This window comes from Citrus sinensis, chromosome 4 (assembly GCF_022201045.2).
Source record: "Citrus sinensis cultivar Valencia sweet orange chromosome 4, DVS_A1.0, whole genome shotgun sequence".
NCBI classification, from domain to species: Eukaryota; Viridiplantae; Streptophyta; class Magnoliopsida; order Sapindales; family Rutaceae; genus Citrus; species Citrus sinensis.
This window is the reverse complement of record NC_068559.1, coordinates 3,563,395-3,580,548: the sequence shown is the minus strand read 5'-3', so window position 1 is coordinate 3,580,548 and position 17,154 is coordinate 3,563,395. Positions and strand designations below refer to the sequence as shown.

General features: G+C 30.9%; 1 protein-coding gene across 1 annotated transcript; it reads right to left on the bottom strand.

The window, feature by feature from the left end:
• Positions 1-15,090: 15,090 nt before the first annotated feature.
• LOC107174317 (protein FAR-RED IMPAIRED RESPONSE 1-like) lies at positions 15,091-15,948 on the bottom strand. The gene has a single exon (XM_052439339.1). The coding sequence runs from the start codon at positions 15,946-15,948 to the stop codon at positions 15,091-15,093; it is 858 nt and encodes a 285-aa protein (XP_052295299.1).
• Positions 15,949-17,154: the final 1,206 nt, after the last annotated feature.

Sequence of the window (17,154 nt, the reverse complement as noted above, 5' to 3'; positions counted from 1 at the left end):
TTTCATGAAAACCGATAAGGCAACAAATTAACACTTTATATAGTACATTTGAGCTTTTTATTTATCAAAAAGGCAAATTCAAAGTTGATTTATTAGGTTCGTTACGTATTGAAAGTAAACGCTTGGGTTGTGTGTCTCACGTTCACGACTATTGTGCTTGATTAGTTGATTAATGGAGGTCTCAATCGATCTCATACAATATGTGTCAGCACCCAAAAAAAAAAAAGTTTTATTATATAGAAATCGATTTTTTTTCCCCTCAAATGTCTTGGATGACATTACATATACATATTAAATTTTAAATTTTAGCTAAGTGAAAGATTTAATGATTGTTTATCACAATTGAAGATAATTCTTTCTTTCCTTCCCTCATATCATTATTTAATTTTTTGATTATTTAAATTAATGGCAGCAGAGGGCCTTTATGCTCAATGCTCATCATCCCAAAGAGATTTTTCAAATACTAAATAAAATATAATATTTCAGAATAAATGATTGTCCAAAAATAATTTAAAACTTTGATGGGTGGGGGTTAAGTTGATAAGAAATGAATGAAATACGTGTACTCGTCGGCAGGGGTACGAGGTTTAAAAGCCAGTTGGGCGACGTGGACCCTTTCTCTCCTTTCGTACAAGAAGTCCAATCTCCTATTCATCTCTTTTGCCACTCATTTTTCACTTTATTTACCTAAATGTCCTCCATCCTTTTCTTCGTTTTATTCACGTGCTCTATATTTTGGGCCGGCAGCGTGTACGGCCAGACACTCTTTGTGCTGCGGCTAGTGGAATGATTTGAATTTTTTATTGATGGAGGCGACGCGGCATCTGCAAATAAGGCAGGCCCTAAGTTTGGGTCAAAGTACCTTACGCGCTCTCAAAGCAACAGTTTCCGACTCTACCAGTGGTACTGTTGTTGTGAGGGACATTGTTACATTAAATGTAATTTAAGTCCTTCCCTGTAAATAATAGTGTACCCCCGGCTGTAATAATAATAATAATAAAAAAGACTGTAAACCCTTAATATTTAAAAAAAAAACATAAAACTTTCATTTTTGTTAATAAATTCACTTTATTTAAATAATAAATTTATTTTTAATTTATAATTATTTTTATATTCCTATAATAAATAAATAAATAAATCAATCAATATATTAACTTAAGACATGTCTTCGATGACATGTATGATAAAATGAATAATTTTTTAATTAAAATTTAAAATTGAAATATAATTACCTTTTATCTAAGTTATCTACTCTAAATTATCAATATACCATTTCCAATAAAAAAAAATGATGAATAAGGGATAAATTTAAAATTCACCCTAAAAATAATGAATAATTTGGGCAAAAGGTAATTATATCTTAATTTTAAGTTTTAAATAAAAAAATTATTGATTTCATTATACACATGACATGTCTTAAGTCAATGTATTAATTTATTTATTATGGGGACATAATAGTAATTATAAATTAAAAATAAATTTACTATTAAAACAAACAGAATTTATCAATAAAAAAGGATTATATATCTTTTTTGAAACGTAAAAGAGTTTTATATCTTTTTTTCCAAATGTTAGGAGACTCATTGTCCTTTTCTTAAAAAAAATAAAAACAAAAAGGAACATTCCATATGCTCCTCGGATGATATAAAAATTATTAATTTGACTTAATTATTCTTAATTTAAGTAACATAAAAATAAAGTATACATTACATTAATTTTATACAACTAGAAACATGCAAAAATCATTTTAACAGTCTAAATATTTGCGTCTCTTTAATTTTTTGAAATATTAGTACAATAATTCAAAAAATTCTAAACAATAAATCATTGTCCCAAAAAACTTTAGAAAAAAATATTTGATTTCATTTGAAATACTTTATTGCATATGTTTCATCTTTTTATTTTATTTGGTAAATTTTAGATACAAAAGATCTTTTAGAATAGACAATTTGTTTTTTATTTTTTATATGTGATATATGCATGTAAAATAATTTTGGTATTTTTTTTAAAGGTATAGGTGGATAAAGTCAAAATCAATTTTTTTAGTATTTATTTATCACAAGATTCAAATTTGGATAATCAATTAAATAAAAAAACCACTCGATCAAGTCTTTAAAAGTAAAACATATAAACCAATTTATATAGTAGTAGAACCTTTAAAATATGTTTTGCCATGTATTAGACCACGTTGAAATTCTTTTACAATTTCGTTCCTTTTTTGTGATGTGCGTGTAACATAATTTTAGTATTGTTTCAAAAGTAAGGCTGGATAAAACTCAAATCATTTTTTTAGACCCTGCCTCTCATGTGAGTCAAATTTAGATGGTCGAGCCAACTAAAACTTCTTGAAATCCACTCGACTAAACACCCAAGATCAAAGTTTAATTAGCTAGTAAGATTTTACAAATAATTTTGGTATTAGAACATATTGGCAGTTTGGAACTATTTTAAGTTTATTGAAAAAACTAGCAAAAGGATTATAAATAGTATATATTAATACTAGCCGGTATTATATATTATTTTATATAAAAATAATATTGGGTAATTTTACATTTTTTAAAAATAAAAATGCTAGACCCTTTTTTTGTTAGTTTGTAAACTATTTCCTTTGTAGAACTATGTATGTTGGTTAATTCAATTGACATGTTTGTTTAGGTTAAGTAGTTTGCTTAACATAACTTATTAATTCACGTTACCTAGGTTGGTACGTAGACATCCGTACAAATTTTCAACATAATCCTTGTTTTCTTAAAATCAAGCTTTCCATTTTTGATCTTTTCCCCCAAAATTACATCTAGTTTCTTAGGAACAATTCAAAACCGGTTTGCATAAAATAATTATACCAAAGTTTTAAAGTAAAAAAAAAACTTTGACTTTGTGTCTCAATAAATTTTGGAGTTGTCAAATCATTATATTATATTATCGAATGTCGTAGAAGACCATAGAATTCTTCTTTAGCATTTCCTAACTAAAGAAACTGAATGGAGAATACTCCTTTTGGCAAGGGACATGTTCGGGTTAGTGAGTATATATTTTTATGGTTCAATAGGAATAAACCTTTGCTTAATTGCTTGCCTTATTGAAGAAAGAAAGAAATAATATAAATCATAAATTATTGTGTAAGTACACAAAATTGGAATGAACCCCACGAAGAAAATCAAATAAAAGTGGAGCATACCTAAAGCAAAGGGGTCTCCCCAGGCTGCCCAAAAATGAATTTTTAGGACCCACATGTACTAATTTTGGGACACAAATTGAACCATGAAATGTGCTGCGTTTTGTGATAACCAAAGGCCATGGAGAACCAAATTCTCGGCAGCAATGGCCTATTCCTTGTCTTTTCTTTTTTAAAAGGAATGTTTTTTTTCCCAGTTTGGAAATAACAATGTGAGTTACAGAGTGAATATTTTTAGCAAACACTTGGTAGGACACTGTTAATTTTATTTTTATCTTTATTAATTTTTAACACAAATGACAAACTATTTTTTAAAACAACGTGTTATATTAGAAGCATCAAAGAGTCGGGACCTCAGACCATGTATGGATAAGATTTTTGTTTTATTTGAATTAAATATGTATAGGTTTAAAACACTGTCTTCATGTTAAATTTGACCAAGTAATTTTTTAAAGTAATTTTTTAAATTAGCTACCTAAGTTTGAAACATAGGGACGTAGGAGCTAAAAACTGAATTTCAACTTCATCCACCCCAATCTTTTTATACGCATAAATGAATAACTGTTAATAAAAATATTAAAAGCGTTGTTATTTATGTAGGTGTTAGTTTCTTATCAGCAAACTATACGACACCATTGTCACTACTTAGTTGAAGGTTTGGAGTCAAAACGACCTATCACTAAATCAAAATAAAGTAAGATATGCTTAGACAATTGGTATACATTTTTTTGTGTTTCAAATGATGCGTCATTTGACGCGTCATTTATTTATTGGTGTTAGAAAATTATTTCGATAATAATGGTGTAAAAAGTCAACTATTACCATATATATTTTTTTCGGTTTGAATCACGAGGTGGTCCTGAGTGGGCCCCAACTGTGGGAGGCATCTTTAAGCATGTACCACAACCCAGACTAATCCCCGCTTGCACCGGATCGGCTCATAAGGGATAAAGTATTGGCCAAAGTGGCGACTCCATACGAGAGCGGGGCTTGAACCCTTGACCTCTCTTAAGGAGTGAGAGTGTCAAACCACTCACACTAACCAACTTTAGTTTTTGCCAGATATATTGTAGTCATTGATTGGTAACATGTTATTGTGAAAGAATCTACATTTCAATTTTGTGAGTAAATCATCGCTTACCATAATAACATTCAAACAACATAATTAAGAAAGAGGAATTAATGACTTATATTCGCAACAAGTGGTTAAATTAAACAATCCGCACATAAATAGTTTTGGTCTCATAATAATCCTCATATAAAAAGTACATGAGCTTCTTCATAACAGTCATAAAATAATCTTCATATGCGTAACAAGTCACCAAAATACCTTCATAACGGAAGGATATGGTTCATATAAGATCTATGAGAGAAATGATCAATCTTTTTTAGGGCGAAAGAGCATATGAATAATGCTAGATCCCAACTAATTCTTTTGATAAAATATTTTTTGAAACTGCTATAAGTATTCTCACAAATAATATAATCCCATTCTTAAAAAAAATGTTAAAAAAAAATTATCTTGCAAGTGTTTCTCGATTCTCGAACGAATGGACCTGTACAGGGCCTTCAGAAAATAGGTAACATCAACAAAAAGTCAATCCATTTGGGCTCCAAAAACCATAAACTCTTAAACAAAAAATGTTACGCATATCTGAGAAGCAGCACTATTGGCACCCCTTAAATATTCTCTTAAAACCCCCTTTTCCAGTTATATTTACTTGAATTTCAAAAATACCCTTTTGATTAACACTCCTACTTTATTATTTTTTCCTATTTCTTTAAATAGTCTCCTATTTATTTCCTTTGCAACATTTATTCAGAAGTTATTTGATTGATAATTTTATGAATGGAAATCATTGACTTGAAAAATATGGTTTGAAAATAGTTTCCAAGTATAGAAATAGTTAATTTGCAAATAAAAGAAAAAAAATTGTTTTGATTTAGACTAACAAATTAGATAGATAAGAGATCGTATCTCGGCTGCTCAAACCAAAAAAAAAAAAAAAAAGCGAGAGAAAGATGGATGATGAATTAGTTTGCAGAAAAAAAAATTATATAACAAATTTGCCTAGGGTTTAAAGAGTTAGGGAAAAAAAAGATATTGATTGATTTAATTAAATTTAAAATTGATCCTTAAATGTAATTTCCGTAGGAGGGAGATTTTTCTTAGAATAACGAAGGGGTGATATTGATAATACCCACACTCAAAATGTTTGCCAAACAAATTCGCATTATAACAGTAAGCCATGAGACCAACACTATTTGTCGATTATGGCCACCACCCAATTCTTGATCATCAAGTCTATTAACTTCTTTGTAATTAACTGATGCAATCCATTTATTAATATCAGGGGGAGCACAGAAAATTTTATGAGGCATTAACAAACCGACGACAAAGGCTTCAAAAAAACTGCAGCAAAAATGTCAGAAGAAGAATTAATTACAGGCAAGAACGAAATAATTCGTACATGTAGCACAAAAACCAAACGCATACACTTTGGCAAAGAAAATGATGATAATATATCAGAGCTGTGGTCTCAAGTTCAATTATTTCTTGAAGTGCAGAATCTTTCAATTTAATTTTCAGTTTTCCGGCTCTCATCTGCTTCTATGATTTTAAGTCCTAGTCCGCGTTTCATGTGAGAGTTCTGCTAGATTTTTCTTAATAACTATTGAATCTTGAGCGTGACGGTCCTTGTAAAAAAACTCATTTTAACAAATATCAGAACTTAAATTTTAGGTCAAATAGTTTCTTTAACATATACAATTCACAAATTGATTAATAACATGACAAAGTATATCTTAATATAAACTGAAATTGTGAAATTATTAGTTTTTTAAATATAAAGTACAAGCTAGCTAGCTAGTTGGTTGAACAAAGATAGTAGTCTTGAAGTCACTGAGTGGTTGAATTGTTGCGGTTCAGTCCCCCACAAAAGTATTGTGGGCGCTAAAATTTCATTCTCAATTATGTAAATAATTGTGTGAATGCAGTTATCTCTCTTTTTTTAATGAGAGTGAAGTGGACATCTCTCGAATATTTGAGAGAGTTAAAATTTGAGCTCTCGTCTCAGTAACTATCTAATTATAGATATATTAGTAAATATTCTCATACAATGTAAGTTGTAATCCTAAACATTAGTCCCTTGTAATAATTAAAAAAAAAAAAGATAATAGTCTTGAAATTGTTATTGTTAACACTCTTTTCAACGAGATGAAACATGTCTTCTCAAGAAAAAAACGAAGTACGTAATTGGTTACATTAATCTTATAATTAAATTGTTTAGAGACTAATAAAATAATAATTTTCTCCAATATTTCAAGATCACTGTCATAATAACTTAAATTATTATGACTCGTGTATTGTTAGATGATGATGATGATGATAATGATAATAATAATCTCGTGTGACACACATTGGACAATGAATTGTAGTATTTAAACTTTTTATATTAGTATTAATAAGATATAAATATATTGTCTAATGCATTAAACAACATAAGTATCTTATGCTTATGTCAGCATTCTAACTAACAGAAGTTGATTTCGTTTGTGAAAGATTTGATTATACCTCATTACTATTAACCTAATTTTTAATAATAGTAGTACATAAGGAAATGCATCTGGCTAGTAGGGAGTAGCTCTTCATTTTTAATAAATTATACAAACACCTAGGCTTCGTTTTGAGAGACGAGATGAGGAGGAATTAGATTAATTTGTGGGATTGCTATTAAAGTCCCACGTTTGGATTTGCTTATTGGTTTTAGATTACTTGTCCAATGATAAAATTTAAATTCAGAGTTCATGAGATACGTTCTCTCATGAGCAAAAACGAATTAATTTTTACCAAATTACTTGCACGACGGTTTGAGTTTGGATTGATAAGCTCTTTCAACGCAAACGAATTAATTAATTAATTAATTACTTGCAGGCTCGGTGAATCCGGTTATTGCCCTTCTCCTTAAAACCCCCCGTGGCACGATTTTATTAATTAAGTTTGTCATTTCTTTTTTTGTTAGATATTAAATTAAAAAAAAAAAAAACATACCGTAGCAAGACACAAATTTCTAATCTCATTTTCAGTCTAATAAAAAATACTGGAATCTTTTTAATCTTGTAGAATAATATGAAGAGTCGACTTCTTTCCTAAGTCCTAACTATTGAATTGAGTTACTAAGGACTTGTTTGTTAAATGTTTAAAGTTTAAAATTTTATTAATTTCGAATTATTTTTTATTTTTTTTAATTTATGTATGATTTTCAAACATTTATATTTTAATAGAAAAAGTACACATTTATTATACTTATCTGAATAGAAAAAGGTTTGAATGAGAAATAAATATTATATTTCAAAAATATCTTTATAAAATATATTTATTTCCTAAATAATAAAACCTAATCTTTTTTTTGTTTGATTTATAAGGACATAAATATCAAATAACCATGTTTAAGATTATTTATTTATTTATTTATTTATGAAAACAAACAAGATGTGACTTATTGGTTTAATTCTCTAATATTTCATTGATTCTTGAGAATACCAGAATAAAGGAACATCCTAAATTTAGGTTGATTCGAAAGAATATCATGAACCTGAAGGGTTAAGACTTGTTGATTTCACGGAATGTCGATAATTAATTAAACTCGAAAACTCACACAGAGCTTGGATAAGTAAAAATATTATTGAACTTAAACATAAAGTTTATTTCAAGAAATGATCAAATAACAAACAACCAAAGGCTACTTGTAAAAGATACAAAAAACACTTATTTATGATAATTACGACTTATTCTAATTTGACTAGAAAATTATTTTAATAAGATTTACATCTAAACTAAGAATACAACCTAAGTAAGCTATACCTAAACAATGAAAATCTAAATATATAAACCGAATTAAACTAAAATACATGCTAATTAAAATATTATAAAATTTCTATCTATCTTCAATTTCTTATTGTGCATCACTTTTATTCAGACAAAAACAAAATTAAATCATTTCAGATTTCAGACCTAAAAAAAAATTAAGAGTGTGAATCTATACAGCTAACAATCGGTGACCATTGATTTTGTTATATCCTGGCTCAAAGGGGGAACAAAAATTAGAGGATTTTTACGTCATTTATTGAAATGTAGTTGAAAATGAACAATAAAATAAAGAAAAATCAAAATAGGGGTGTGATGAGAAAAAGTGGGGGCGGCTGAATGCAGCTAAACGCTAAAACTAGGTTTCGAATTCCCAAATACTCGAACGCCTAACCCATCGACCGACCCACAGCGTTGAGCCGCCCCACACCACCACGAAGACAGCCGGCAGCCGTGCCAAGCCGCGCCACACTACCGTTCCTCACTCCCTCTAAATTCAAATATCATGGTAGGTATTATTTTCTAATCTAGTTTGTTGATTAAAATTTCATGGTAGTGATCTCAAGTTTTATGGTATATTCTGATTTTTTACTCTATAAAATAAATAGATGTTTGTTACAATGCCTCTAGTTATGACATGTAATTTTACGCTATTAGTACATCAACTTATCAATTCATATATGCAAATATTTATAATAATTTTCCTCCAATATAATATATTTTATTCTGAAGTATATTAAAAGTTATATTTTTCTGATCACATATATATATATATATATATATATATATGTGTGTGTGTTTTCCTTCTCTAATACATTGAAAATTACAATTTTTTTATCTGTTATTTATTGAGGTATGTGCTTTTTATTAGGGATCATTTGGCTCAAGTCTCACAAAGGCTACGAGGCCTTCGAATCAAAACTTTCTACTCCGGAGGCCATAAAAAAAGCATTGATCGATGTTGATGTCAGCATCATTGGGGTGCAAGCGGCATTGGAAAGACGACACTGGTGAAGAAGGTCGCGAGGCAAGCTATGGAAGACAAGCTCGACTTCTACGAAATTTGGAGACTCTCAGATATACTCAAGAGCATTCGAAGGGGTTCAAAGACCTAACAAAATACCTCTCACAGACCTCCATCAAGTACCCGATTTCATACTTTTGGCCTGCACGATATAATGTACGCGAGTGCTTCTCCAGCTTCTCCTTAGGCAAGCTCCCTGTGTAGAGAAAATCTAAAAGAGTCTTAACCTCTTTGCGAGTCTCGCGAAGCGTTCGTGTTCCATCCGAGAACTTATTTATTACTTTCTTGAAGTAGTTTGATCTTGCAGACTACATAACACATACAAACAATATCATTTTAGCAAATACATATAGGTCTAAACACAACGTATATATATATACTAAAACCAACCACAAGAGAAGAAGGAGGGGGGGGGGGGGGGGGGATCATCCTATCCTGCAAGCTTGTGCATTTTGTCAATCTAGAACAAGTACCAAAATTTGCTAAAATGTTTTCTGGGATTTAAAGAGTTAGAAAAAAAAAATTAATTGATTGAATTGAATTTAAATTGATTCTTAAATGCAATCCCAGTAAAAAGAGAGATTTTATTAGAATAAAAAATGGCGCTGATAGCTCCACGCAAAATGATAGCCATAAGACCAAAACCATTTATCAACTATGGCCATCACCGAATTCCTCGAAATTTTGATAAGGCATAAACAAACTGACGATAAAGCCTTCAAAAAACTGCAGCAAAAATGTCAGAAGAAGAATTACACGCAAGAACAAGATAATTGGTACATTTCACACAAAAAAAATCAAACATATACACTTTGGCGAAGAAAATCAAACAAAATATGAGTGTTCTCCTAATGTTGACACTCTTCAAACTTGCCTTACATATTATTGTTGGACTCTTGGATCAAGCAATTTTTCTAATATGATGATAATATCAGAGACAAGGGTCTCAAATTCAATTGTTCCTTGTGGTGGAAACTCTTTCGATTTAATCTTTAATTTTCTGGCTCACTTTCGAGCTCTTATCTTTCCATCCATCTACAAGTTTCTATTAAGTCCTAGACCATATTTCATGTGAGGGTTCTAGCTATTCGATTTTCTTAATAGATATTTGTCCCAAGCGTGAGGGTGGTCTGAAACTTTTAAGCTAAATAGTTGCTTTAACAGATACCATTCACAAACTGATTCAGACAACTCAATACTGATTGATAACATGACAAAATATATTAACGTAAACAAAATTGTGAAACTATTATTTCGTTTAATAGAAAGTACAAACAACAGATACCATTCACAAACTGATTCTCATATTCTTAGTTTTATGACATAGAAATATGAAATTTTCATGATGATAAACTCTCGAAAATTTTTGTGCTGCGTGCAATGACTACATAAACCTATTTTGTTGGATACCGATCACGTAAAGTTGATGAGACCTATACTTATTTGTTAGGAAAATGATAAACAAACTCAATGAAAACAAAGGGATGACAGAAACGCAAGTTTGAATTGCTGTTTCACTCGTTTCAAGCGTTGATTTTTGCTTCTTTTAATATTCCATGGACCCCACAAGAAATAAAAAAAAAAAGAGTTTGCTTCGTTTTACTCCCCCTCCCTTTTGCACAGACTCCCTAATCCCTAACCACTCATTTTACTCCCCCTCCATTGAGTTTGCTTCATTACCAAACATGAGTTTGCTTCGTTTTATCTCCATTGAGTTTGCTTCATTACCAGACATGAGTTTGCTTCGTTTTACTCCCCCTTTTACACACACTCCCCTCCATTGAGCAGGCTTCGTTCGTTACCAGCCCTTTTTTTTTTCTCGCCCAGCCCTAGATCTAGAACGGACATGATCGCCCAGCCCAGATCTACTACGACGTCGCTGTTTTGGAGACGTGTAGTTGTTGCTTGCTGCATCTGTAAGCATTTCTTTTTAATTTTTTTTATTTTTTTATGTCATGGATGATGAAATTTTGAGATTGACAGTGTTAGCATTTCTTTCGTAAGCTTTTTTTTTTAATTTTATAATTATAACTTTTTTTCTTGCACGATCGGACAAAGATGATAAGAAAAAGATAAATAATTGAAAATATTGTATTAAAAAAATTGGAAACATGGGTGAGTTGTTGTTGGTGGTGTTGGATTTGATTTTGTTTGCGTGTGTGAATGTGTACCGTAGCTCACATGGTATGGCCTCGTGTTCATTTAATTCGTTGCTTCAATGCTTCTTCTTCTTCTTCAGAGACACTGAACGTCATAGCCTCAGCCTCTGGTTTTCATTCTCACTCGTCTTCATAGATACTAACAGGGCATTTATTACTGCTCACTGCTCTGTTTTTGAGTCTCGACTATGTGAAAATTCATTTATTTGGTTATTATTGATCGTTGAGTTCCGACTTTGGATCTATGCACTTGGGTTTTCAAAAGGTTAACCAGATTTGCTTTTAAGTTATTTCATTTTTTTGTTTTTAACTCAGATCGGAATTTGTTTGCTGGATGTTGATGGTTTAGTTTGACAACCAAGATACTGTAGTTGCCAGTGGATTAAGATGATTTGTTTGTTGGATATTCATTTTCTCATTTTTTTGGTCTGAATTTGTTTGCTGGATATGTTTGCTGGATATTCATTTTCTCGTTTTCTTTTGGTGCAAGTTGCTGTGATCTGTCTCACTTACAGTTGCAGAAATTAGTTTCTTGGTTGATGCTGGCCTTCGTGCTTTGCTGTGAAGCTCCCATTCTTTTTCAGAAGGTTAAAATGTTACTCTTTTTTCCCTCCTGGTTTTGAAATTTTCTCTTATTGTTAGCAGTTGAAATTCTTAGCATAAAAGTCTAGAATATTGATCTAAATTTTTCCAATGTAGAATTCAAATGCCTACTCAAAGCTGTTATGTTGTTTTCAAAGGACGAAAGTCGGGAATATACAATTCTTGGCCTGAATGTCAGATGCAAGTAAATGGATTCAGAGGGAATTCTTATAAATCTTATACATCTTTGTTGGATGCCGAAATAGCCTACAATGATTACATAAAAAAGGCATGAAAAATTACCAGAGACATCCAATATGTTAGAAACTACAAAATTTCTTGTGGAAACACTCGAAAAGGGGGTGCAAACTGAAGTGCAAACTGAAGTGCCTACATGTGACAAAACTGTGCAAACTGATAACACAAGAAATGATTGTATTATTCTACCTATATTATCCATTGTATGTTGTATTTTAGGGATAATCGTTGCTATATGTATTTTGCATAAATGAAATTGTATCCCGTGTAATGTATAAATTTAAATATTTTAAATTAAATGATTGTTGTGTATGAATTGTTCCCACGGTTTCAAATTTCCTAAGTTTTTCCTCATTTGCTTGAATTGATGCTTCATGCAAAATATATAGTGTGACTTTTTGACTTTTTGACTTAATCAAATTAATTACCCCGGCTTAAAGGAAAGCGCGTGGATGAAACCTATCTAGGCTAGCAAATCTTTTAATCTCTTTAAATTATCTAATAAAACAGCGAGGCCACAACTATAGCAAAATTAAATAGAACAAAAGATGAAGAAAGATAAGAAATTGTATGAATTGAAAAGATTATTACCTAATTAACCTAACCTTTAAAGAGCTTATATATTGCCATGCAAACATATATACAGTTGAACTTTGCCAATTGGCATATATGCATGAACCATGTACTAACAATCAATTCAAAATTATTAAGTAAGGTATATATTAAAATAGACAGTGGTAAGAGCATATACATACATCCACGCTCCCTCTTTTAATCTGGTAAATGCATGCAAGTGACGATCAATTATCAGTAGGTAAAATTTCACCATCACAATCACATGCAACTATAGTATTATTAAGAGGAAAAATTATTACCTTAAACAATTCTAACATAATTTCAAAAATTAAAAGTTCAATTTAACACAACATTATTTCATCACTACAATTTCAAAGATTTAATGTCAAATCTAACATAATTTTAAAAATTTAAAGTTCAATTTAACACAACATTATTTCATCACTACAATTTAGAGCCAAAATACAAATCAAGTATCATCATTGTTATCTTTATTACGCTGCTGCTGCTGTAGTAACTGTTGGAAATTCTCACTTTGAGATCCTTGATAAGTCATCGAAGGAGAAGAATAATGCAACTGCGAAGTATACGGTGGGATTGGTTGCTATAATACATAAAAATAAACATCATATTACATTACAGAAATATTAAAATATATGTATTCATTAACGATTTGTAAACAACAACTTACTGTATGCCAATTATAAGGAAATGGCTGATAAATGTTGCTTCCACCGAATTGGGATTGGTACATAGGTACCTAATCAAATAATAAAATATATGTAAAATTCATATAAAAACCTTAAAACTAAAATTTAAATAATTTAATTCTTACATTATAATAGCCCATAGTGTCGCATTGGTTGAGATTTCCGTACATAGTACTTCCTTCTTGTAGCGTCTACATATGCGCAATCTTATACTTAATTACATATCCTCGAAATAAAAGAAAATTTTAAACGCATCAATTCACAAAATTTACCGTGGCTATGTTGCTCCCTTGTGTGGAGATTTCATTAGGCACATCATAAGATGATGGGGCAGTTTGTTGTAAATCCTACAAGATTATTAAAGACAATTAAACTAAGACCAAATTAATTATAAAATAGATATTTGTTTTTAATCATACCTTATTTTTTTGTGCGGACTTGTTCTTTTGAACGGATTTCTTTCGAATCGAAGATTCTTTCCTCAGGCAAGGTGGACGACCTTTACGACGTGTCACTACTGGATCATTTAGTGCAAGTTGAATATTGTTGCTGCCACAACTTACTTCGCCAATAACAGTTCTTTCCACACTCTCACTGTTAATTTGTTTGTTGCTGCTACAACTTGCTCCACCAGTATTAGTTTTTCCCACACTTTCACAACGAATTTGCTTAGGCAGATCATTCATTGCTTTCTCAATCCAATCCAACACCGTTTTATAGCTATTTTCATCATCAGAGGCTACGTCTGCAACCTCACTGAAAGCGTTACACATTTTTTCATATCTTTCTTGTTGGATGGTTAAATTTTGCACACCATAACAAACTTTCAGCTTACTATAACATCTCCTCACATCTTTTCTCCACCTTGATAAAATGTATCTTTCTGGAAGTAATTCAATTGAGTTACGTATCAGCACTGCAAGGGCATGTCTGCAAAGAATCCCCCTAAACTGGAATTTTGAACATATACAAGTAACTTTACACTCAACTTCTTCAAAAACAACCTCAAAGAAGCCTTTCCGACCTTGCCCAAATGATTCAATTATTTGATATATTGATCCCACAGAATCCGAGATATCACAATACATCAGAGCAGTCAATTCTTCTTGAAATTCTTTAAACTTGGAAATGGTGTACACTTATTCAACTTGCCTCTCCATCTCATATCTTGACACGCATGGTGTCCTTTTACTGAAACACTTGGCATCTGCTTGCCATTCTAATTCAGCTTTCCTCCTCAATGCATTTTCATATTGCTTTACAAACTGTTTCAGATTTGTTTTTGAGTTAACAAATCCATCGAAAAATGCATTCATACTTTCATTTCGCTGAGTTGTTGACATTCCTGCCCAAAAATAGCCTTTTAAATAGCATGGGACCCAACGATGCCTCTCTTCGTACAAACCATTTAACCAATCATTATCCCACAAATCATATTCTGTAATCATGCAATGCCAAGCTTCCTCAAACGCATCAGAATTCAGTGAATCATATACAACAGAGAGCAGGGAAGATATAATACCTTCACGTTCTTTGAAAGCCCCTAACTTCTCAGGCACCTTCTTCATTATGTGCCATAAACACCATCGGTGCCTAGTAGTAGGAAAAACATTTTCAATTGCCTTTTGCATTGCCCTGTCTTGATCTGTAATAATACCAAGGGGAGGAGAATCAGACATGCATGATAGCCACGCCTCAAATAACCACGTAAATGTCTCTGTATCCTCGCGTTAAATCAATCAGCATCTTAACAAAATAGACTGTCCATGGTGATTAACTCCAACAAAGGGCGCAAATGGCATGTCATACTTGTTGGTCAGATATGTAGTGTCAAATGTGATGACATCTCCAAAATATTTGTAAGCTGCCATACTCCGCGAATCTGCCCAAAACACATTCTTTAATCGATCCTCTTCATCTAAATCAATGCTAAAAAAAAATCCATTACATTCTGCTTGCTTTTTCTGGAAGTACTTTAAAAGTGCCATAGCATCTCCTTCCTCAAGTTGTAATCGTCTTGTTTTGTCAACAAAATTTCTACAATCTTTTTCTAAGAATGGCACATTTTCATATCCACCAGCTCCAACAATAATAGAATTGAAATTTTGGGCTATTCTAATTCCTGCACAATCATTCATTTCAATTCGCTTTTTAGCGCTTGTACTAATTCTGCGATTGCATGAGAAATACCTAGCTTTGTTTGGATTCAATCCATGGTTGTGCTGAAGATTTAAAGTTCGAAGAACCCATTTTCCATCTTCATTTAAACAACCTCCAATTTTTGCATCACAACCATTTTTCACATTCGGTTTCGGCTTCAATGCATTAGTAGATTTACTTTCTGACTTGCCGCTACGCCCACATGCAAATGTCGCATATTTTACAATTCCATCGGTCCCCTTCTTAGTACTTCGAACCTTCACAGGAAACCCCTCTTGTTTACCATAAGCTTTGTAAAATGCAAACATTTCTTCATGATTATCAAATAACATTCCAAGAGCTGGGTCACATTTGTTCGGTTCCACAATTTCATTTACATCGTTAGCTCTTGTTTCTTGCAACTCTTCAAATGCATGCTCATTTTCCAAATACTCCATTTCTACAAAATAATTAACATTTGTATTAAGAAACTTATATAACATTTTGTCCAGTAACGAAAATTCCTAACAATTTAAATAAATAAAACACATCCACAAATTTTTATAATTTATTCCATTATCTCCAACAATTTAAATTATAAAATCCTAACAACTTAAATATATAAAACACATCCGGAAATTGTTATAATTTATTCCATTATCTCCAACAATTTAAATTATAAAATCCTAACAACTTAAATATATAAAACACATTCGGAAATTGTTATAATTTATTTCATTATTTTCAGCAATTTAAATTTAAAAAAATCCTAACATATATAAAACACAGTTAGAAATTGTTATAATTTATTGTATTATTTCCAGTCATTTAAATTAAGAAAAATCCTAACATATATAAAACACATTCAAATATTGTTATAATTTATTTCATTATTTCCAACCATTTAAATTTAAAAAATCCTAACATATATAAAACACATTAAAAAATTATTATAATCTATTCCATTATTTCCAGCCATTTAAATTAAAAAAATCATAACAATTCATAACAATTTAAATATATAAAAAATAAAAATCTACGAATTTTTGCAATTTAAATTAAATATTCTAACCATTTAAACATCTCTCACCTCTATTTATAGATCTAGATCTAATTTATTCCTTGTGATAACTGAGATGCACAGACAAAATTTGTGAGATGCTGAGACGGAATTTGTGAGATGCAGAGACTGGAACTCGTTTGAATTTTGGCTTCCTGAACACAAAGAACTCTCGTACTCAAATGAGAGAAATTCACATACTCAAATGAGAGAAATGGAGAGAGACTATAGAACTAAAAAGTAATCTCTCTTTCATTTATTTTCGTTACTTTTCTTTATTTCTTTTGATTATTTTATTCTTTAAATTCAAAAAGTAACAGACAAAGGGACAAAAGCTGCTTCATTCACGTGCCCATTTTTGGTTTCCATTAATCCCACATGGCAATTTTTTTCTGTCGTCCTTTTGTCTTCATTTCGTTCAAATAGTAGAACTCTATTTGTTAACTCTTCAAAATTTGAGTAAAAGAAACTTTCTGTGAGCTTTTCAAAGTTGAGTATGAATAATTTCAAATGATTTTAACGTTTTGGGTAATAATAAAATTTACATGCTTTTTTCCAAATTAATAAATTTTGTGTGGACTATACCTTGACCTTAAAATGAAGA

Excerpts from the sequence above, each read along its gene's own strand:
- LOC107174317 (XM_052439339.1), bottom strand. The coding sequence starts at position 15,948 with ATGGAGTATTTGGAAAATGAGCATGCATTTGAAGAGTTGCAAGAAACA.